General features: G+C 36.6%; 1 protein-coding gene across 3 annotated transcripts in view; it reads left to right on the forward strand.

Moving 5' to 3' along the window:
• SH3GLB1 (SH3 domain containing GRB2 like endophilin B1) overlaps positions 2597–24885 on the forward strand; it is a 44033-nt gene continuing 21744 nt past the window's right edge. For 2 of the 3 annotated variants that reach the window (XM_018045694.1, XM_018045695.1), the window contains exons 1-5: positions 2597–3011; positions 12523–12664; positions 15666–15794; positions 18167–18300; positions 19782–19874. In XM_018045694.1, coding sequence (XP_017901183.1) covers positions 2940–3011; positions 12523–12664; positions 15666–15794; positions 18167–18300; positions 19782–19874 — 570 coding nt within the window. In that variant the 5' untranslated portion in view covers positions 2597–2939. Of the gene's footprint in view, positions 3012–12522; positions 12665–15665; positions 15795–18166; positions 18301–19781; positions 19875–23888; positions 23976–24885 lie in introns of all 3 variants that reach the window. The other variant, XM_018045696.1, reaches the window with a different exon arrangement.

Raw genomic sequence — 24885 nt, forward strand, 5'->3', positions numbered from 1 at the left:
ACTTTGTGACATGTGTCTATCTGATAAATGCAAGGTGGGAACACCAGTGTCAACCCATATTTTTTAAAAAGTAATGAAACAAAATTTTCTGTTTATTAGATTAAAATATATACAAACCAAACTTCTAATGTATATTTTTGCACACCAGTGGATCATCTTGCGTACGCCATGAAGTTTGGATATCATTGGTCTAAACATAAGGTAATGAACTATCTGCCAGCCACTACAAAAAAAAATTAAAATACATATCATACTATCTAAAATGTCATTTTTATAAAGATTTTTTTCATTTTCAAGCTGAAAATTTTGAGGAGAATTTCAGATATTCAGCATTTTGTATTAACTTTCAAAGATTGCTTTCCTAATACCTTGAACTATTGGAGTAAGAAGTTACTATGGGGGATAGAAAAAGAAAGCGTTAAAAGATGATCTGAAACCCTTACAGAAAAACCAAGCCTCCAAATTAAAATTCAGGTTACTAGGTACAGCTGGAAGTGAACATTTAAAAGCACTCTGAATTCCCCTTGGCATTTCAACATACTTATAACTACTTGTTCAATTTCTGTCTCATGGGATTAGTTATAAGCTCCCTTGCAGAGAGCAAGGGCTATCTGCCTTGTTGCCCGTTATATTCCCAGTCATACGAACAATGCCACGTGCACACAGTAGACGTTCAAAAAATATTTACTAAATCAGTGAATGAAATGGTACATCTGAAGTTTCAATTAAGAAACTAATCCATGAGAACAATAACAAAAAAATAAGTGCTAAACCTTGAGATTTCAGGTATTCATTCTTATAGCAAATCCATCATTAGTGTCAGCAAAACAGAATGAGAAAGTCCAAGAGATAGCAGAGAAACCATGAAACAATAAGGTCCTGGAAAGGGGTGTGTTTGTTATTGGGAAGGAGCTGGGTACAGTCACTGTGGAAGTTTGAGAAAAGGCTGTTTGATTTATCAGGAAGATAACTGGCAACTTCAGGAATTCTGTTAAGGAATAGTTACAGAAGTGGAAACCAACTACATGGAATTAGGTAGGAAATTCTAAGATGGTAAGGAAATAGAAACACCACACTAGTCTTATAAATTCACCAGTGAAACTAGAGAAACAGTATTATAGACGGCTCACCAGGAACAAATGAAGATTGTTTTTTCAAGTCAGCATATCTACAAGTTTGAGGAAGAGAATTCAGAGTTTTTTCCTCTCATGGTGAAGGCGGGTGGTGTTGAGATCACTTTGTAGAAATAGAGAATATGACAAAACATACTTACTGGGAAGACAGACATCTGCAAAAAGATACGGTGTTTTCCATGTAAAAGTCTAAATTGGACAATAAACAACAAAATTCCTGATTATATACTTCCTTTCCCATATTTCTGGCAAGGTAAGTTGAGAAGAAAGAGAGATGGAGTAGATTAATTCTTTTGTAGTTATCTTAGTAAGAAGTGTCTGTTTCTGTTATCACCACAAAGAATACAACTATTTGTATGTTATCCACTCTTCCTCGTAATACTTTGGAACGCATCTTTGTGCCTTTAACACAGCCACTACTGCTCTGACTGCTGTTTCAGTAAAACACTAAGCATGAATGTGAACTCATTTCATTGCCTGCTGGGCCTGCATTTTTTCCAGCTCTAATGTAACACAAGGACACTGCGACACACACAAGAACAGCCTTTTCTTCGAAATACTAACGTCTCTGCCTCCATTCTTGCACCTGTTTCAATCAGTTCAAGCACAGGCTGTATCCTTAAAGCTGCTTTAGAAGATACTTGGAATTGCAGGGTTTTGAACAGATTCCACATCATATTCCCATTAGTTATTAAAATTCACATCATATTCTCATTAGTTATTAACATTCTGCTCGCTAAATCGTTAAGCAGTATTCTATCTCACTCACCGTCTTCTTTGCGTCCTCTATCCCGCAGTTGGTGTCTTGGGCGCCGTATTATGCAGCAAGTAGGCACCTAGTGTTGATTTTGTAGTCCAGCGTGTCCACGGTCACTCAGTCACAAAGCTCTTGTGGAAGCACACAGAAACAGAACTGGCCCCGGGGATGGGAGTTGTCCCTGAAAGTTGTCGAGTAACCGAACTGAGAGCTTTCTGAGGGCAGGGACAATCTTGTTCAGCACGGTGTCTGCAGCACAGGATTCGGTTCTGGTACAAGATGGATAGTCGATAATGCTGAATAAATGAAAAACGGGTTCGGTGGCAACATTTAACTTCAACTCTATGCTGCAAACATTAGCCGCGTGCCATCCAGGCGTCAGGGAACCAGTAGGGCGCGGGTGCTTCAAGATGACAGGGAACTGTTGGTTCTAATTTCACATACTGTAATTCTATGCTACAATTTCCATATTTTCACTTAAAACAAAACGGGGAGCTTGGGTTCTCTCTGCTCGCGGTTCCCAGGGGCTTAAGTACAAACACCGAGCGCCACAGCGCCCGGAGGCGCGCCCCTAGCAACGAACGCGACCCTGCCCCCAGCGGAACTGGCGGAGCTCCGGGCGCGGTCAGCCGCGGCGCTCCTGAAGGGGTCGCTGTTCCCGCGATAACCTCTATAAAGGCCCCGCCCCGAGGCCCGCTCTCGCTTCCTCTGTTGGGGACCCGGCCCTGAGAGGCCCGGACGCTGCTCTGTCTTGCAAGCCCACCGCGAAGCCCGCCGACGTTAGCGGCATCTCTCCAGGCGGCACAGGCCCTGGGTCTCGGCCGCTGCCGCCTGGACTCGCGGCCGGCTTCGAGGCGGTTGTTCTCTCCCCTCGCCCCACCCTCTCTCTCCCCCTTCACGGAAACGACAGCTGCGGCGGCGGGGCTGGCGCCGCCTCCCTCCACCTACCACGTCTGCCCCCGCCACTCTCGCCCGGCGCCCCAGCCCGGCCGCGGCGCCTCCATCTCCCCGCTAGGTCAGCCGGCTGCTCCGCCCGGCTGACGCCCAGGATGAACATCATGGACTTCAACGTGAAGAAGCTGGCGGCCGACGCGGGCACCTTCCTCAGTCGTGCAGTGCAGGTACCGCGGCGGGAAGAAGGGGTGGCGACGCCCGGGAGGGACAGGGAGGGGTCGCCCGAGACAGCCGCGCCCTCTGCACCCGGCTTCGCCGACCGCCCGACTGGCCTGCCGCGGCCGGAGGCCCGGGTGATGGGCGCGGCCTTGTGCCCCTCTGGGCCTGGCGGCCGTTTTCTTCCCCCTTCTTGCCCAACCGCCGGTGCCGGGGAAGCGAGGCGGAGTGGGGACAGGGCCCGGAGCGTCCTCCCTTCTCTGGAGGCCACCTTGAGTTCGGCCTCGGGCCGAGGCGCAGCACCGCCGGCCTTTCTGACCTCACGGCGCCGCTGCTCGTGTGCCCTCCCTCCCCGGGCGGGCGGAGGCTTTGCGAGTCCGCGGGGTGGTGGTGACCATTCTTGCACCACCCCCACCTTTTCATTCCGTCTCCCTCTCTCCTCGCCAAGTCCAAGAAGGAAGTTTCCTTTTCCTGCCCATCAACCCAGGGAGCTGCCAACGCAGTTCCCTGCCGTCCTCTCACCCTGAGAGGAAGGTTCCCGGTCTTGGCTGTCCGTGGCAGAAATGGAGATCGCCAGTTGGCGTCCAGACTTTGCCAGAGCCACAGAGCTTGGGGGCTTTCCCACTCACTTTCGAAATGGGAAGCGCTGACCGTAGGGCAGTGAGCGAGAAGATTCATGTTGTGCTTATAGTCACAGGGACATTTTTCAAGTAACACTTTAAAGGGGAAAGTTGACTGTCTCATCGTATTCAAAAATAAAGGAAGTGTCGGTACTAGGGAACTTGGACAGTTTTCCAGTCATCACCCACATTATGCCAACTAAGTTAAATCTACGAACAGATGTAAATTTCACCACAACACGGGATATAAACAGTCTGGTGTTTTAAGTTAATGACAGTCACAGTAGCAACAAGATTCTCTTTTGTAAAGGAAAAACAAAAATAGTTTTCTTATGTAACATGCCAAGTTGAAATGTAAATCATGTGTATTGCATTATTACTTTCTTTGTCCCCTTTACTCCAGTTTTATTGACATAGTTGATCTTACATTGCACCGTTTTTGGCAAAAAATGGTAGAACTAGAGCAGGGTAATGGCTGCCTATATTGTGAGCTTTTGGTGGTGTTTTAATGCTGATTCCCTGTGATTCTAGGTGCTGAATGCAGATTTGGCACTACCTAATGCCACTCTTTTCAGTACAGCTAGAGGGACTTCCCTGGCTGTCTGGTAGCTGAGACTACATGCTTCCATTGCAGGGGGCACAGGTTAGATTCCTGGTCAGGGAACTAAGATCCCACACGCCCCAGCAGCCATACATGCATATCTCTAGATATGTTTTCAGGTACATAATCCGAACTTCTTAAATAGGACATATATATTACAAATTGATTTAAATAATTGATAGACTTGATTTTAAAAATCTGGCAAAGCTCTCAAGATGTACTTTCCACATAACGAGTTTCAGTTACTTGATTCAAATTTTCTAGGAAGAAGTTTTAAAATTCTAATCTGTTAGTTATCAAATAATTTTCAGTCTTAAATGCTTAAGTGCTTAGTGCATGCCCGTGTGTCACTACTATTTTGGACACTAGTGTTTCATAATCAACATAATGTCTGCGCTCCTGGAGCTTACTGCCTAACAGGAAGAAACAAACTAGGAAATACATCAGGCGGTGATGTAGAAACAGGCCAACAGGTTTAGCTAGGTTAAGGGCAGGGGTAGGGGTTGTTGCCGTGATGGTAAGGGCAAGCCTTTCTATTTCTAATAGGTTCAAATGCAAAAAGACCTCAAGAAAGTGACAGATCCAATTTTTTTTGGAGTAAAAACATTTCAGGCAGAAGTCGCAAGTGTAGAATCTGAGGTTGCAGGGATATTAGGGAGACTAGTTAAGGAGCTGTGGCCATAGGACAGGCAAAGGTGATAGAACTTAAATAAGAATGATAGCAGGGGAGGTTCAAAACCTAACCAGTATTGCATATTATATGGACTGTGAAGTAGGAGAGAAAGATGAGTCAAGGATGACTGAGGTTTTGGCTTGAGCCATTTACTAAGGGAAAAATTTCAGGAGGAGCAGGCTCCTTTGACACGTCTTTTTATTTTAAGTCTGTGTCTGTTGGAGGTACATTTTTAAATGTTTATAAACTTATCATGTCTGAGAATTGCTTTAAAATGTTTCAGAAGAAGGAAGGGTGGGTAGTTGAAACAACAATGGCAAACAGTTCATACTGGGTTATGGGTTCATGAAATGTTACTGTACTATTATACTTCCATGTTTGACGTTTTCTGCAGTTTTTTAAAATATGTAGGAAATAAAAATGGTTCCAAAATGTAATGTGCAATTTGGAGTGCTGTGTGTAGTTTTCAACAAAACATGCTTTCTCATTTTGGTATTTAGTCAATAACTGAGTTCCTACTCTAAATTGAGTTGACATCATTGTAGTGTCAAAGTGCCAGATTTAATGCTAAGAATAGCTTAAGAGCTAGGCCAGTTACTCAGTATAAGCAATAAGAACAGTCGGGATGGAATTTAGCTTTGATATTTCTAAATAATTTTGTTTAAATCAAATTACACCTTAAGGAATAGGCCATTCTCTGGTTAGACAACTGCCATATTCTTTCATTTTACGTACAAATTCTAACTTAAAAATTAAACATGTTCCCTATTTTAAAACATAAAATCAGACTATTTAAGTATACAAATGAGTCCCATCATTCAACTCTCACTCTTTTAAAATATGTTTATATACATCAGTTCAGTTCAGTCACTCAGTCGTGTCCGACTCTTTGTGACCCCATGAATTGCAGTACACCAGGCCTCCCTGTCCATCACCAACTCCCAGAGTTTACCCAAACTCGTGTCCATTGAGTTGGTGATGCCATCCAGCCATCTCATCCTCTGTCGTCCCCTTCTCCTCCTGCCCTGATCCCTCCCAGCATCAAGGTCTTTTCCAATGAGTCAGCTCTTCGCATGAGGTGGCCAAAGTATTGGAGTTTCAGCTTCAGCATCAGTCCTTCCAATGAACACCCAGGACTGATCTTCAGAATGGACTGGTTGGATAAGGTAAATGTATAAATGAATAGGGGTATATCATTCCCTAACAGTCCATTTGGGTGTTTTTGTTGTTCGTAATGCCTTCAGTAGAATACGAAAGGATCAGGTAATTTATCCTTGATAAATTGGTAAAGTGTCTTGAAAGCCATTAAAATTCTATCTTTTCAGTCCAGATTCCTTAATTGAGAATTAAATACTTCCTTCCAGCCTTGCCTTTTCTCTTCTCATGTAAAACACTGTATTTCCATCAAATTGTTTTTTAATTTCAAGAATATCTTGTACTTTTCTAACTCTAGATTTTTGTTCATACAGTTAAATTCATCTTGAATGCCCTCCACTCCCTTTCTGTAACCTTTCCTTCCCTCAGAATACAACTTCAAGTCCATCTCAGACCGCAAGAACTTGATGTGAATACCTGTGGCAATTCCTATGTCATTCTTAAATTTTGTATGATCGTGTGGCATTTTTCTTCTAATGAATTATTATGTAGGGTCTCTAAGATGTCTAAAATTTTGTTACTCTGGCTTTCATGTCATTAATAAGATCCTATGACCTGAGGAATCAACTCTCCTTATTCCCCTCTCACAGTATTCAGCATGATTTGTTTTGTTTTGTTTTAATTTTTATGTCATTTTAGCCAAGCAAATAGTACCTATATGCGAAGTTTACTCTTTGAATCATTTAACATGTTAAATAATTGTTTTCATTAGTATTTTTCTAACATTATATATGCTGACCTTGGGGTTGATTTAATGCTAATCTAAAATATTAAACTCATTAATTGAGCCTATATTTATTCAGTACCTCCTTGCTAAGTCGCTTCAGTCGTGTCCGACTCTGTGCGGCCCCATAGACGGCAGTCCACCAAAGCTCTCCCGTCCCTGGGATTCTCCAGGCAAGAACACTGGAGTGGGTTGCCATTTCCTTCTCCAATGCATGAAAGTGAAAAGTGAAAGTGAAGACGCTCAGTCGTGTCCGACTCTTAGCAACCCCATGGACTGCAGCCCACCAGGCTCCTCCATCCATGGGATTTTCCAGGCAAGAGTACCGGAGTGGGGTGCCATTGCCTTCTCCAGAGTACCTCCTTAGTACTTGATACTGAAGAATACAAAGATAAATGACACCCCCTGTTACTGCCCTCAAGGACTTCATAATCTACTCTCAATTTATCATAATTATTCTTTGTAGTAAATTTCCATTTTGTAAATTATTGTTCTTAATTTGATAAATCTTTCAAATGGGTACATTTTTAATTCAGAATTGATACTGAAGCAAAAAATTTTGCTCACCATCCTTAAATGATATATATTCTTTATATCTGTATAATATTTTCATACTAAATTACTAAAGGAAGAGAGTTCATTTTCTAACTCTTTTTTTGACTGCTAAAGTTACACTATAAAATTCATAAACACCAGCTGTTTTCTGATGAGGAAAGAAATCTCTAAACTTTAGTTGTAACTCTAACCTTTATCTTCCATCTAATTTAGCAAGCACAATAGTGTATCTAAGCTGGAGATATGAAGATAAATTCTGATGCTAGTCTCCACCAACTCCTTTCAAATCCTATGTGGAAGGAATTCCACTCTCTCTCATTCCATTTCTTTTTTTTTAATTAATTCTGAAATTCCATTTTTTTTAATTTATTTATTTTAATTGGAGGCTAATTACAGTATTGTAGTGGTTTTTGCCATACATTTACATGAATCAGCCATGGGTGTACATGTGTTCCCCATCCTGAACTCCCCTCCCACCTCCCTCCCCATCCCATCCCTCTAGGTCATCCCAGTACACTGGCCCTGAGCACCGTATCTCATGCATAGAACCTGGACTGGCGATCTGTTTCACATATGATAATATACATGTTTCAGTGCTATTCTCTCAAATCATCCCACCTTCGCCTTCTCCCACAGAGTCCAAAAGTCTGTTCTTTACATCTGTGTCTCTTTTGCTATCTCGCATATATGGTCATCATTACCATCTTTCTGAATTCCATATATATGCATTACGTTTCATTTATAGAATTTAAATTACAGTAACTTTATCATGTCTCTGAAATTCTAATAAATACACTGCATTCAAAGGCCATACATTTTCTCATTCTGTAAAAACTGCGTGTTTAGTGTTACCCAAAACTGTGTTCACATGCTTTGGTGCAATTGTCACTAATTTAGTAAACAACTAGATAGAAGATGGTTTGTTAACCTGATATTAAAATAATTATGTATGAGCTTAAAACAGTAGTTCTCAGTCTCAGCTATACTTAAAATTACCTGAGGAATCTTTAAAGGCTGCTCCTCAATCCAGTTAAGTTAGAATCCTTGGGACTCGATTTGACATCAGTGTTTTTGAGAGCTCCCTTGATTCCAAAGAGCAGCCAAAATTAAGAACCAGTTGAGAAGTATCTAGTTTAAAGTTCACCATTACATTCAGAGTTTGTGTTATACACTTGCCTCCAAGAACTTTAGATTTCTTTTAAACAATTACTTTACCCAGAAAATTGATGGTTAGTGTTTATGTTAGTAGATGTCTTTGATCACACAGCATTTTTATTTGTCCTTTTTTCTCTCTAAATCGGAGCATAGAATCCAGGCTCCTTATTTCATACTGTAGGCTATTTGTCTGTGCTAGTAAAGGAAGGATTACAGTACCTGGCATAATGTGGCTGACTCAAGGACAATCCTTTTCTTAAAGCAGTGTTTAGAGAAAATATATAAAAAGAGAGGGTTGAGCTTTCTCGAGTCATTTTACTGTGTTACTAATGAAATATTATGAAAGAATACTATATCATATTACATTTTAGAGAACATGATATTTGAATTTCTATGATTCTTTTGCTTTCTGACTTTCACTGTAGCTTGTTTTTCACAGAAGTTTTTGATTATTAAATGGTACTGCTATACACTCATTGAAATATTAATACGTGCTTAAAATGAAATGTACAAAGTCAGTAATGATTTTGGACTTAGGGATTTTGAAAACTGAAATTTTTAGGGTAAAATTTAAAATGTTTGATAATTAGGAAAGGGATCTTTCTTAAAAAAAAAAAAGTCCTGTCCTTCTGATAAAGATACCATCATAATTTGAATGCTGAAGCTCCAATAATTCAGCCACCTGATGAGAAGAACTGACTCATTGGAAAAGACCCTGATGCTGGGAAAGGTTGAAGGCAAAAGAGGGCAACAGGGGGTGAGATGGTTAAATAGCATCACTAATTCAATGGACATGAATCTGACCAAACTCTGGGAGACAGTGAAGGATAGGGAAGCCCAGCTTGCTATAGTCCATGGGGTTGCAAAGAGTCCAACACGACTTAGCGACTGAACAACAGCAACAACAAGATCATAAAATTCTTCAGGGCAAGAACCATGTTACATGCTAAATATATATTTCACATACAGTCGAAGAAAAAATATGTATCCTCCATAAATACCTTGGATTAATAATTCTTCTTAATTTAGTTGATGTAACTCATCATTTTCTATAGTTAATGTATTCTTTAAAATGTTTTAGAGGAAATTTTATGTACTAAATATTGAACTATTTTGTTATTGTAATGTCATACCTTGTGATTAACAATGGAAAAAAAAAATCCTTAAGTCCCCACAATGATAAAAATTAAGGGAAATATGTCTTTTACAGTTGTATGTTTAAATAATAAAATTTAAACTTTTGTAATTTCAACTTAAATATGTGATGGCATTAGCAATGCTCTTATGTCCCTTTTCCTCCCCCTTATTTTATTTATTTTAGCTAGAGTTAAACTAATCTTAATTTGATTCTGATTGAATATTATGTAGGAAGGAGAGGTAAGCTATAGGATACAGCTCACCAGAGTGCTATGAACAAAGAAACAAGGAAGCACAGAATGTGTTTGGGTAATGTGATAGGAAATATCAATTGCTTGAAATCAAGTATTTTACTGAGGGGGTAGCTCATAGTATAATAAGACTATGATTCAAACAGATATGAGATGAAATCCCAGCTCTGACAGTTTAGGGCAAAATTATAAACCATTCTCAATTTCTTCACTTAATTTATGATTCTTCCCTATGTAACAAGAATTTTTTTTTTTTTGAGTACTTAATTCAAAATGCAGAGCAACTGTTTTTCACTCTCAGAAAAAAACAAGAAAACATCAGAATTTATTACTGGTAGTTAAATTCAAGGTCCTTCCCATAGAACTAGTGTTTTCTAAATAGGCTTCCTGTAATCAAACTGTCTGACTCATACTTAAGGGTTCCATAAATTCACTCAGTCACTGGATCAAGAAACAATAGGACCACCTGTTTTGGTCCTCTGTCTACCATCTTTTTATCTTAGTATCCTTATTGTCAAATTATGTATGTACTTGTTAGTTGTCTTTCTTCTCTGTTAATATTTAAGTTTCTTTAGAGACAAAGCTTGTCTGTTTTCTAGCTGTTGAAACCCATGTGCTTAGAATAATGCCTAGCATATACCTGGGTGTTTAATAAATATTTGTTGAAAGAATGGAAGGAATGAACAAATACAATATTAGATATACCTGCTTACTAAGGAGCTAAGTGGAGAATTTTTTTCTACTGATAGATCATCCTTTATAATTGATGTTCACTTGGGCGTATTCCTTTCCCTCCTATTGGTTGCTTTATCTGTGAAATAATCTATTTAACCATGGGAGGCAGATTTCTAATATGTAAAATTTTAATGTATACCTTTGGCAGATCTGTTGCTTGGAATCTTCCAGGATCTATAAAAAACACCAGCATCTCTCTTAGATTGCGTCATTACCTAGCTGACCCTGGGGTCAGGGTCTTGATTTTTTCCCAGTGCCTCTCCTATCCTCAGTTACAGTGCCCTGCAACTGTACGAGCCTAGGCAGTTGCTTTGGAATTACGGTCTGCCCCGCTGTTCTCAGTTCCACCCAGGGGCTGGCTACAGGCCAGTCTTTAAAAGACCTAAAGTTTTACAAAAGCTATTGCAGCTATTTCTAGACCGTGAATAAGACCTTTAGTGAGGGTGTACCAGAAGTCTAAGAATAACATTCTAAAGGACCTTTGAGCTAAAAATGCTGACTGATAATCAGTTGAAATCAGTATTAGACCAAGAAGGATGCTGGAAGAAACAGATAATAAAATTCAGAAAAATGGAACTACAGAAGATATTTTGAGAAGTGAGAGGGGGGAATAGTGAACATTAAATTTTATTGCACAGAAATGTGTGCTGTGTGCTTAGTCGCTCAGTCATGTCCAGCTCTGCAACCCCATAGACTGCAGCCCACCAGGCTTCTCTGTCCATGGGGATTCTCCAGGCAAGAATATTGGAGTGGGTTGCCATGCCCTCCTCCAGGGGATCTTCCCAACCCAGGGATCCAACCCAGACCTTCCGCATTGCAGGCACATTCTTTACTGTCTGAGCCACCAGAGAAGAGTCATGACTAATGAGTACAGAGTTAGTGATAGTGATATACTTGTGTTTTGATGGAAAACCACATATTCTAGAGAAAAACTATTCATGATAAACAGCCTGAGCCATTGCTTCTAGTATGTAATTAAACGTGTCCAGAAGTCTCCATAAAATCTACACAGAAATACTTTTTACCTCTTTGTTATTGTATGGGCAGTGCTGCCTTTCCTCAGAAACAAATATACTCAAGATAATAAAAATTGATATGTTGAGTCTATTTAACTACATTTTATGATCCTAAAAAAGATGCCTCTGTAGTATGAATTGGGCTTCCCTGATAGCTCAGTTGGTAAAGAATCCACCTGCAATGTAGGATGTTCCAAGCGTTAGTCCATAAGTCAATTGCTGGAACATATCTTAAGGAAACAAGTTAAATGATGGTTTTCCAGAACATCCCATAGAAGCCTGTCTAACTAGATGTGGTTAAAATGCCAATGATACAAAGCCACATTAAACATAATAGCCCTTTTTAAATTCAAAATAATAATTACCAGGCACTGAACAACGTGATGTTACATACATAGCCTTACTTAAATTCTTAAAGCACTTTAAGATATGTATTGTGTCTCTTTTACAATGAAAGATACCTGAGGAAAAAAATTTTCAAAAGCTTGCTTAGGTCACATAGTTAGCAGTATAGTCAGGATTTGAATTCAGATCCAGCTGGCTCAAAAATGTTTACTCATTATGATTGGTTATTCTACCTTTATATGTAAGAAATATTTATATACTTTATTTATATACAAAATAGTATGGCAAATTTTCTATCATTCACACCATACATTTTAGCAGAACTGAGAATATGTATTAACTATGAGATATGATTATCCTAAGTGCCTTAGGGTATCCTAAGAGGTATGGATATATTACCAGAGGGGCAAAAAACATCCTTCATATGCAACAGTTTAAGAACATTTGTATGTCCAGTATTGTTTGGATTTGAGTTTTCTTTTTAATTACTGATATAGATTCCTAAAATGTATTTGGGGTATATTTAATTTTTTTTTATTATACAATCAATAACAGTTCACAGAAGAAAAGCTTGGCCAGGCAGAGAAGACAGAATTGGATGCTCACTTAGAGAACCTCCTTAGCAAAGCTGAATGTACCAAAATATGGACAGAAAAAATAATGAAACAAACTGAAGTGTTATTGCAGCCGAATCCAAGTAAGAAACTTTTTACCTTTTGTCTACATTATTGACTAATCCTATTAAAAGATACTGTTAATAGGTTTTTTAATGTGTTTTTTAAAAAAGTTTTAATGGCTATTGGAAAACATTTTCCGGTTATGGCTTTGAGGTCTATGTTATTTTGTATGTGTGTTTTTGGTAAAGAAGGGTGATAAACACTTCATTGGGTATCCTCTAAGAAATTGACAGATTATGTTTTTAAGGCCTTTGGAGAATCCTCTTGAAATTTCAGGCAGCAGCTTTGAATTTTAAGAGTTATGAAAGCCTGTGAAGATAATCTTCCTTCCTCATTCAGGGGAGAACTGCCCCTATATAATTAAGAAGAAAATGCCCCTATATAATTAAGGGAAAATTACATAGAAACTTAAGCAGTTACCAACTATTTATGTTTAAGTTTTACATTTTAACACAAATTACTCCATTTGATTTTCAGACAACTCAGTAAGACTTTTCAGATCACCTAACTCAATAACCTGGCAAATAAAATGCACAATGATTGTTTTAACTGAAATTCACAAGTTAGCATTTTGTTCAATGTAGCATAACTAATTAAAAGTAGAACTTGAACTAGAACCAGGTGTATTGACGGGGAGCTTTACAGATCAAAACTAAAGGACAAAATCAACAGCAACAGTTCCTGCTTCCCTTTTCCCTTTCCCCAGTGTTATTGTGACCATGTTGTGAAATGCTATAAACTTTCTTTCAGATACTACCTCCAAGCTTTAAACTTTGTTGCTGTTATATAAACCTCAAGCACTATATTGCTCAGACTCTTTGCGACCCCCATGGACTGCCCACTAGGCTCCTCTATCCTTGGAATTTCCCTGCCATCTCCCTTTCTGGGGCGTCTTCCAGACCCAGGGAATGAACCCACATCTCCTGCATTGCGGGTGGATTCTATAATGCTGAGCCACTGGGGAAGCCCAAGCACTATACTAAATACTAATAATACTGTGCCATTTTAATTAAATTGGTGGTGACTTTAATCCTTTTACTCTTTGAGGCCTATTGTCTTTAGACACTGTGTGTTATATCTTCCTCACTTAAGGCTACTTAAATAATATACCATGGCACCTAAAAAAAAAAAAAGAAAGCAGTAGACATTTTTCCTCTTGTTTTTTGCTCTAGCCATAGTTCCTCCAGTATATAGTCTATCCTACAGCATGTTTTTGTGGTTGGCAAATAATGTCACCAACAATGCTGGAAACGATGTCAGTAGAAAGAATTACCGTAGCTCACATAATTTATTTCAGTGTTTAGTAACAGTTGTTTTTGTGTTTTATTTTGTGCTCTCATTATAAAGTTACACAGATTTTAAGTGGTTAGACCGAATCTTTTTTCTGTAAGCCCTGTTATTTTCAGTGTATGATTTTCCAGAACCTAGGATTTTTCAGAAGTGTACATTGCATTATAGTGGAATTGCCTGCATTTCTTGTTAAGATTTTATTAGGACTTTTTGATACCCAAATGAAATATTATTTAAAATACACCAGGTTTTTTTTGAACTGAATGAAATCATCATGGGATTCAGCTTTAAATTTTTGACCAAGTGGGTAAACAGGTGGCAAAGATATGAATCACTCTCACAGTCAGAAAATGAAATTGTGAGATTTAGTTAACATTTTCTAAGGGGTTTTGTTTTCAACTGACTCATTTTGGTTTTAACTAATTTAAAGGTTTTTAAATTCTTACTTAAAAACTCTTCTGATGCTACACCAGAGTCTACCACAAATCCAAGTATTATTCCAACAGCTTATTTTGTGTATTAAAATGAACACTTTTGCCAACTTCTGAAGTGTTTCTGTTACTGGTTCAACTCATTTTTGAAATTTTCAGTACACTGTGTGAAACTTGTGGAGGAATTATGTGAGGTGCTTAGAAGGAACCTATTTAACTTCTTTGGGGATCATAATTTTAATTTATATTTAAGCATTTTTTTCTGGAAACTTTCACTTTTTTCTTATTTTTCTCTGAAATATCTCACTGTTGGTAGCAATGTAAATGTGAATTTCTTAAATATGATAACCAAGTGTTTACTCAGATTTTAATGATTTTTTTTCCTTTTCCTTTATGCTAACTCCTATTACTGCTCTTAACCTTTTGTGTTTTAAACTTATTTTTAACGATAAAATCTTTTGAATGAATACATGCTCAGATATTTATATACTTTAAACATAATTAAATAAAATTAAGCCAAAAAATCGTATTGCTGATCTCTGTAGACTAGTCCAAGTGTGGACTATTCTACTCCTTAAACTCCCAATATTTAACCTCTAAGAGGGAGATTGAGCATATAAGCAAACTAAAGCACAGTAACAGTGGCAGAAGTATACAACTCTTCAATTTCTCTAGGTACCTTATATCCATATTTTTATAGCTGGAAATCCCTGATTTTAAAATTGTAAACACATATTCAAAAATTAAAAGTTAGACACTATATGAATGGGGCTAAGGCAGCTTCACTAGATATTAAGTGAATACCAACCCTTTCTGAAACTTAAAATCCCATAAAATATTTATAATAGCCTTGAAAAATGAAAGCGTTAGTCACTCAGTCATGTTTAACTCTCTGCAACCCCGTGGATTATAGCCCACCAGGCTCCTCAGTCCATGGGACTGTCCAGGCTAGAATACTGGAGTGAGTTGCCATTTCCTTCTCCAGGGGATCTTCCTGACCTAAAAAGTGAACCCAGGTTTACTGCATTATAAGCAGATTCTGTACTGTCTGAGCTACCAGGGAAACGCACTTCATTTTAAAATGTTTTTGTGCCAAAATATTTTCTCATATTTTTAAAATGTAAGTTTCTTAGAGTTATATAATACTCTAACATGCAAATGAAAAATTATATATTAAGATAGGTACTTGAAAGCATACTGATTTCTTACTTATTTTACAAAGTGATAAATGGCTAGTAGGGGAACAACAGTCTTTTAGATAGCTTTTTGAAATCGTTGGTAATTTAAACTTTTTTTCTAGATGCCAGGATAGAAGAATTTGTTTATGAGAAACTGGATAGAAAAGCACCAAGTCGTATAAACAACCCAGAACTTTTGGGACAATATATGATTGATGCAGGGACTGAGTTTGGTCCTGGAACAGCATATGGTAAGTGAAAGGCAAATGTCTGCTAAGAGATATCTTTTCTTTTAGATCTTTACTTACTTAGAGACATCATTAACATTTACCTAGTATTAGTGGAATCAGTTTTAACTTCAAATATTTTGTGTTAAAATTTTAGATGAAGTGATAAACATAACCACCAAATATATACAGTATGACTTAATATATTTAACCATATATTCTGAGAATTCACATTATCTTTTTAGGTCTGAATAGGTATTCCCATTGAATCTTACAACTCCTTTGTTATACTTCTTGTGATATATTGCAGTTTCTGTTTGTGTCTCGAGTTGATTTTTCTTTTTAAAGCTTTCCTGAGGACTTATTTCTATAATGTGCATAGCACAAACTAAGTGTTTGAACTAGTGCTTTTATTACACAAGTAATGTCAATACCACAAAAATGTTAACAGTGGGTATCTCTGAATGCTTGTCAAGACTTCTGTGAGAAATTGGTCTTTATTTGGATGATGAAATGCTAGGTAAATTAAGTGATTTTCTACATATATAGTCCTGATTTAGGCATGCATGTGTGCCAGGTCACTTCAGTCATATCTGACTCTGTGCGACCCTGTAGACTGTAGCCCACTAGACTCCTCTGTCCATAGGATTTTCCAGATGAGAATACCCCAGTGGGCCGCCAAACTGCCCTCCGGGGCATCTTCCTGACTCAGGAATCGAACCTGTCTCTTACGTCTCCTGCATTGGCAGGCAGGTTCTTTACCGCTAGCACCTCCTGAGAAAGCCGCCTGATTTATAAGAGCACATAAATTCTGAGACTAAATGAACTTAGTTTTAGTAGTCCTTATGTCAGAAGGACCTTAGTACTAAGTAATGAATGCTGGTAATCCATTAACTAGCTTGCAGATGTACAACTTTGAAATTTTTTTACACTATGTTCTTCAAAATACAGTTCTTTCAGAAGTCTGAAAATGCTTTAGATTCTATAGTTTTACTTCTAAATTTTAACTGTAAATTTCAGGAAAACTTTATATATAGAGAGAGAGAGAGATCAGATTTGTTAATTGCCTTCTTATGCCAAACTCAGTTAGGTGCAGGGGTCATAAAGGTACATGAAGGACCCAGCTGTTTCCTTCACCAAGCTGAAGGTCTAGTAGAGCAAAAACATTCAAAAGCCTTCTAAATTTTTTTTCCTTTTTAACCTGCTTAACCTGTTTTTACCTCTGATAATTCCATTGAATGTACCCTGATTATTGGAATTGGGCTTTTTGAATCTATTTATTAGTAATTAATAATAGCTAGCAATTGAATAGGAATTGGGCTAAGCACTGTATAAATATTATTTTAGTAAATCCTCACTTAAATCCTACTTGTAAATTCTGTTATCTCTGTGAGAGGTTACATAATTCATCTATGATCACACAGAGCTAGTAATTCAAATGTAGATCTGTATCCAGAAATTGAGCTCTTAACTACATGTTATATTATTACCTTCCTTACAAATTAGATCTAATATCATCCAAACAAAGGAATTAAGATCCACAGAACTAAAGCTTATTAGAGGTAGATTAGTCCTACTTCCAGTTAGAACCTACTTCCAGTTCTAACCTTCCAGTTAGAATCTTGGGGTTCTCTTTTTCTCTATTTTCCACTGAATTTGTCCTATTTAAATGCTAGGCGGTGTGTGCTGCTGAACAGATTTTTTTTTAACTTAAGATACAAATGTATACTATTATTTATAGACACTGGAAATAAGTACATAAATATAGGAACAGAAGAATTTTTACCTGGTCTACTTATTAACATATTTTAAGAATTATACTTTTATAAGCATATCTGTACTATTTGAGCTGTGACCATAGATATTTTTAAGTGTATCTGGCCTCTTTTGTCCCATTGGTAGAGTTAGTACAATTAACTGTGATATGATAAAAAATTTATCTTTGTCATTTTCACTTACATATTTATAATCTTAAATTTACTTTCAAAATAAAACTACCTTTTATGTGTGTGTGTTCAGTCGCTCAGTCATGTCTGACTCTTTGTGACCCCATGAACTGTAGCCCACCAGACTCCTTCTGTCCATGGAATTTTCCAGGCAAGAATCGTGGAGCAGGTTGCCATTTCCTACTCCGGTGGATCTTCCTGACCCAGAGTTTGAACATGCGTCTCTGACATCTCCTGTACTGGCAGGTGGATGCTTTACCACTGCATCACTTAGGAAGTCCAAAACTATCTTACCTACAGTTAATTTTATTTGATTTTTACTTAAGTAAACAAGTAACAACTAACTTTAAGGCAGATCAAATAGCTGATTTATCGTAACATGATTTTCTGACATTACCACACAGTATTTAAAAAAAAAAAAAACAAAAAAAACTTTTTTTTCCATTTCAGGTAACGCCCTTATTAAATGTGGAGAAACACAAAAACGAATTGGAACAGCAGACAGAGAGCTGATTCAAACTTCAGCCTTAAATTTTCTCACTCCGTTAAGAAACTTTATAGAAGGCGATTACAAAACAATTGCTGTGAGTTGGAAAATGTTCATTTTTTTAGTAAAACAATTTTGGTATATACTTACAGGTAAAAACTTGTAGTTTTTAATGAGCAGTTGCACTCTTAATGACTTTGTAGATAATAGCAGATTAGAAGAATTAAATAATCAGAAGAACTAAATAATCTAGCAAGATGTATAGTCCAACAGAATACAAAACTAACCAAAATAGAGGATTATTAATGATACAGACTCCACTTCTTTGTCCCTGTAGTGTTATTGAGATGTCTTCACATCCATTCTTGTTCGTTACCAGCACTGAAATCTATATAGAAGTTCCTGGAATAATTATTAAAATGTGGCACAAATTATTGTCATAGTATAGCCATACATTTAAACTGGGAGCCAGAATCATAATGACTAGAAGCTATATTGCTGGCTATTAGACTTCCTGTCTTTTTGTATCCCTAGAAATCTATTATCTTCTTTTAACACAGGTGTGTTTTATTTCTGAAATATAAGAAAAAAATCACTTCCCAAACCTAATCTATTAGTCTGATGTTTTTTTAGTTTAAGTTGTGTTTTAAATGATGGAGAGTAGTGTCGTAGGTGGATATTTTTTTCCTAAGATTTTTATTGTAAATACTACTTCAAACTTAATTTTCATATTTCTTATTATAGAAACTCAGTATGTTTACAGTGAATCTGTGTATAAAAAGTGTTTGGCCTGAGACAAAGGAAAAATCACAAAGATGAAATATGATTGAAAAGATACTATATTGTCAACAGGATGAAATTTGATATGTGGAATCTTAAGAATTAACAAAGCAAACAGTAAATTCTTATAAACTAGTATATTATGAAGAAGCTTGACATTCCCCTGAGGAATTCTAAGATACCAGACTAACACTTGTTCGTGACTCATTCTAAATAAATGTGGAATTCTGTTTTCGGAGTAGCAGAGTTGCTTTTGGTGCTACAGCACAGAGTTGCAAGGAGCCTTGCCCTAGGGCTTCTACCTTCTTCATCTTAGGCACTTCCTAGATTATCTGTAACAGGCTGAAACAGTTTCTCAAGCTGAGCACTACTAACATTTTAGTTCAAATAATTCTTTGTTGTAAGAAGTGTACTATGTTGTAAGATATGTAGCTGCATCTCTTGGCTTCTACCCAGTGGATGCCAGTAACATCCGTCCCCAAATTATGACAACCAAGAAGACATTGCCAAACATTCCTCAACGAAGCGCAAAATCACAGAATATTAAAACTAATATTCCTTTGTTTCTACCATCACCTGCCATCTTTCCCAGATATCTAGAATGTCTCTGTCGTTTTTCGATTGCAGATAGTGAGAAAATGGAGTCTGACACCTGAAAGGTCACTTAATGGCCCATTTTGTAATCATAGATCTTTGTTCATCAGATGATTGTTTAATGGGAGAATAGTCCTTTAAATGTGTGTGCTCTTAGTGGATTTCTAACATCATTAGGCTTTATTTTCTTTCCTATATTTATAGAAAGAGAGGAAACTATTACAAAATAAGAGACTGGATTTGGATGCTGCAAAAACAAGACTAAAAAAAGCAAAAGCTGCCGAAACTAGAGCATCAGTAAGTACTGTTTTGTTTTGTTTTTAAATAAAAAAACATTTTAGGTTAATAACTTTTAAGTCTTATAAAAGATTTCACTTATATATTATGCAAGCTATAGTCTATCATTAAGACTAGAATAGGACTTTAGGATATTATTTTTGTATTTTTTAAACTTTTCAAGATTTAAGACATTAAATCAGTGACAATAATCATATCAAGAGATGTCAGTATTCTTACTTTAGCAATCCACTTGTTGCTAAAAAAAAAATTAAAATTATAAGAGCCTCTAAAAAGCTGTGTCATATTTTGCAAATAACCTCAGTGGTAATGGAAAATAAGTCTTTTGGAGATAGATTTATTATATTTGAAAGAGAAAAATAGATAGTAATTAAGATGAGAATGTGTCAAGTTTGAGAATGCTTATGTGTACCTTAAAAATTAGATATGACTGCCTTTCCACATGTGATTCAAACTGACTGAAGGAATTGTCACCAAGAATAGTTCCAAAAACATTCAGACAATGGCAGCATGGACTCCCAGGTGGCTATTTTGAAGGAGAGGACTCCCATTTAGATAAATAAGTTCTGGTATATTTTTCATAAAACCAACTTCAGAGTGGTCTTTTGGGACTGAATGGATATATGTTAAATAAAGTAATTCAGTGATTTTATATATATATATATATATATGTGAAGATATATAGGTAGATATATATGTAAAACTTTCTTTAAAGATTTTATTTATAAAGCCTCTAATTTAATATTGTTTATGTCTCTTCCAAAGTTTGGAGAGATTAATCAGACTTGAATTAGAGCACCTTTAGGATAGTACAATATAAACAAGTTTGAATTTATTAGATGAAGCTAACAGGCTCATTCTTAACGAGCAAAGGGATATGTTTTGTTAAGAGACGTGACATTCCCAGCGCCTTCTGTTCCCAACTCACTACCACTACTGTCATCAAGAGTCACTGCCTTAGGAGCATATTACCAAGATGCTGGTGGAAGTCTGTTGTGGCTCTCTTGTTTTGGAAAAGACTTGGTTTAGAGTGAAATTCAAAACTAGTGACTTGGTGTTGGAGAGTGATGTCTTACGAGATTTACCCCAGCAGTTTGTATGAGCAGAATAAATTATTCTCTTCTAGACAGTTGCCCTTTAAAGATTCTTAATTAGCTACTGCTGGAGAACTATCTTTGACAAGACATTAATTTCAAAATCACTGGCTAGTTCACCTCAGAATTTACATGACCTCATCATAAAGAATAGCCTAACTTCCCTGAACAAGCATTTTGCAGAATCAGAACTTTAAATACCAGAGATGGCAAGAGACTCTAAAATAGGATATTAATCTCTAAAGTTGCTGATAATAAACTTAGTAAAATATGAATTGGTTTTTAAGATACTAATTTCATAATCAGAAAAAATGTTAAATAAGGATTATTTGGAATTAAATGTTTGAACAGAATATCTTTATTTGAAATGCCTTTATGTGCCTAGTGATAATGGAATAACTACTGTCAAATGTCAGCACAAAACTTTCTTTAACAAGCACCACTACAAGATAACAGTAGTCTACTTTTTACTTAGAAAAGTTCCAGAAAGCTCATTGTTTCAACAGTACACAAGATCCTATGATTATTCTAAATTATTTTACCACTGTTATTAAACTGTATATTTCCTTTTGATATATCCAGAAAAGATGTTGATAATATCTCTGTGCATTGTATTGTTGAGAACAAAATTTTTTCAGAGAATTTAGATTTAAAAATAAGATTATACAAATGACTTTTTCAACAATTTCATTTGTACACAGCTTTTCTAGAATGTATATAATGCATGAAACAAAATTTAACTGTAGCTAAATATTTAAAATATTAGTCTAGACAAAAATTCCCATTTTCTGATTTTAGTTGTATTCTTTCCCTCTAGATAACTAACTTGCTTTTCTTCAAACTTTATTAGCAGTAAGTCTGAAATACTTTGGAAAGGAAAAGCCCTCTTAGTTTGTTATCACATAAAGCCTTAAGGCATGCCTGTATTTTGTGATTTTTTTTTTTTTCCTTTCCCTGTGTTTCTCTTCCCTTTACTTGAAGAATAGAGAAAAAAATGAAACCACTAGGAGTTTGTTTTGCCTTTTTTATTCTTTTCCTTTGACACATTTCATGCTTCCTAGTTGATGGCTGGGGAGATTACTCTAACCTCAGACTTTCTTTGATTTTACTTCCTTGTGTAAATTTGCTCAGATTGTTTTGTGGCCAGTTTCTCTGTAAGTAAGGTTTGAGACCTGTGCATATCAGCACTTTTAAAAAAATTTGTTTCCTAGTTTCTTGTGACCTGTTTTTAAATTCTAGATTTACTTATTGCTAATTTTGTGCAAGTTGCTTTGCTGAGAAGGAGTTAGTATATAAATAGTGCAAAATCTCTACTACCCTCAGTTTACAATCTAGCATAGTAGATTGAATTTTTTGGTCATTTAGCCTTGTCAGTAAATATTTATGCCTGTATTCAATATTGTGACCTTACTAGCCTGTTTTATTAGTTAATATGTTGAAGAATGGTAAAGCAATATCAAAGACATTTCTCAAAAATACACCAATGAGCAGAAAAGAGAAAACCTCCCTGAATATATTACAGTGAACAAAAGTACAGCTTTGAAAATAGTATAAAGAGGAGCAAAAACAAATAACTTCTGCATCTAAGTGATAAGGCACTGACATTATTAATCTAATCTTAGTCTGTATAAGCTTTTAAAAAAATCATTTTAGAGTGTTGTTAATGGAAAGAAAAAAATCATCTGGTTTCAAAGCTCTGATACTGAGAGGTTTAGACATCTGTCTGCTACTTTCGGGTATCCAAACATGATGGAAAATACATTATCACTAACATAATATAGCAAATATGTCCCTCTGTCCATCTAACCATTTCCACAGCAGTCCAGTTCACTTCATTCGCTTAGTCGTGTCCAACTCTTTGTGACCCCATGGACTGCAGCACACCAGGCTTCCCTGTCCATCACCAACTCCCGGAGCTTGCTCAAACTCATGACCATCAAGTCGGTGATGCCATCCAACCACCTCATCCTTTGTCATCACCTTCTCCTCCCCCCTTCAATCTTTCCCAGCATCAGGGTCTTTTCAAATGAGTCAGTTCTTCACATCAGGTGACCAACGTAGTGGAGCTTCAGCTTCAGCATCAGTCCTTCCCATGAACATTCAGGGCTAATTTCCTTTAGGATTGACTGGTCTGATCTCCTTGAAGTCTAAGAACTCTAAAGAGTCTTCTCCAGCACCACAGTTGAAAAGCATCAATTCCACAATTTCTACAGCAGTCTGTGCCTTTACTCTAAAAACCAAGTGAATTTATAGAACCATCATATAATCTTAACTTTAATGTATACATATTAGAATTTAAAGTTTATTAAAAATACAAGGATTGACTTGCCTTTCATATTTCTTCAAGGTATGCCAAGACCTGGCTGAGGCTGATTGAAAGAGAATGTGATTGAAGGCATCATACACTAATAAAATAGGAATGATCTTTGAATAGGGAAATTGTGGGTAGGCAGAAGGACTTTAATAGGTGAAAATTTGATAAAACTTTAGGTGATTGTGGCAGCTTTTAAAGTAATTCATCTTCGCCAAATAATTCCAATTTATACTCAAGCATCAACCATGTTTTTTTATCTTTGGAAACTTGAATCTTTTGAAAAAAAATTGAATAGGTATCATAATATGAAAATATGTGTTCTAATTGCCAAATCCAGCTATACCAAATTCAGATTTTAGAGTCTGAATTTATACATAAATATATAGTACCTCTTATTACACAATAAAAGATGTTAATTTTATGTTAATTGACATAGATATTAAAAGATATTAATTGACAAAGAAAATTTACTTAGTTGGATATTTTTTTTAAGTAGAAGACCATTTTATCAGCTCTTAATACTTGTTTGTGTGTTGTGAAGAAGTAACTTGTTTCACTTTGTTCATTGGTATAATGTGTTCTTTGTCTCTTACCTATGCACTTAAGCAACTAAACTCAGCACGCCTTGAAGGAGATAACGTTATGGTAAATTTCTCTTACATGCTCAACCTCCTGCATGTAAAATGGCTGAAGGTTTGTTGGCCTACTGTGTTTTCTACATCTTGAATAAAGTGCCTTCTCTTGCTGTTATCTACATGTTAAAGTCTAAAGTAGTTGAAGCAATGCATTCATGAGTCTAACAGAAATCACAGAGAATGCTAGCTGCAGTAATACTGGAACTTGAAGAACAGAAATTATGTGTTCTAGTTGACAAATTCAGCTACACAAAACTCATATTCTAGAGTCTGAATTTATACATAAATATATATAGCCTTTTATACACAATAAAAGATGTTAATTTTTTATGTTGACTGACTTAGATATTCAAAGATATTAATTGACAAAATTAACAAAATTTACTTAACTTAGAGAAAAGTATAAGGTATACAGATGTACTTTGCTTCACAGTACCTTCAGTGTTTACCTTAATTTTCCCTCAAACTCAACATAGAATTAATTTCTTCTTTGTAATTCCAGGCCAAAACAAACCCTAGTAGTTCAGGTATTTCTGTAGTGTTGAGGACTGTGCAAGCAGGCTCAGTCACTTCCGTCGTGTCTAGCTCTCTGTGACACCATGGACTGTAGCCTGCTGTCCTTGGGATTCTCCAGGCAAGAGCACTGGAGTGGTGGGTTGCCATTTCCTCCTCCAGGGGATCTTTCTGACCCAGGGATCAAACACATGTCTCCTGCAGCTCCTGCATTGCAGGAAGATTCGAAACCACTGAGCCATGTGTCAGTTCACTTAGGAGAGTTGCTGAATAGTGATAGCTTTGAATTAGTAATGAGAATTATTCTATAGTATCGTTTATATTTTATTGAGCTTGATTTGAGGAAATTTTTGAGATGTTAAGCGTATTTAATTTTTTAGCAAGAGAGAAATTAGTAAAATCTAAACATTGTCCCAAAACTCATAAATGTTAGCCAGTAAAGATTTATAGGTGCA

Source organism: Capra hircus, chromosome 3 (assembly GCF_001704415.2).
Source record: "Capra hircus breed San Clemente chromosome 3, ASM170441v1, whole genome shotgun sequence".
Lineage (NCBI taxonomy): Eukaryota > Metazoa > Chordata > Mammalia > Artiodactyla > Bovidae > Capra > Capra hircus.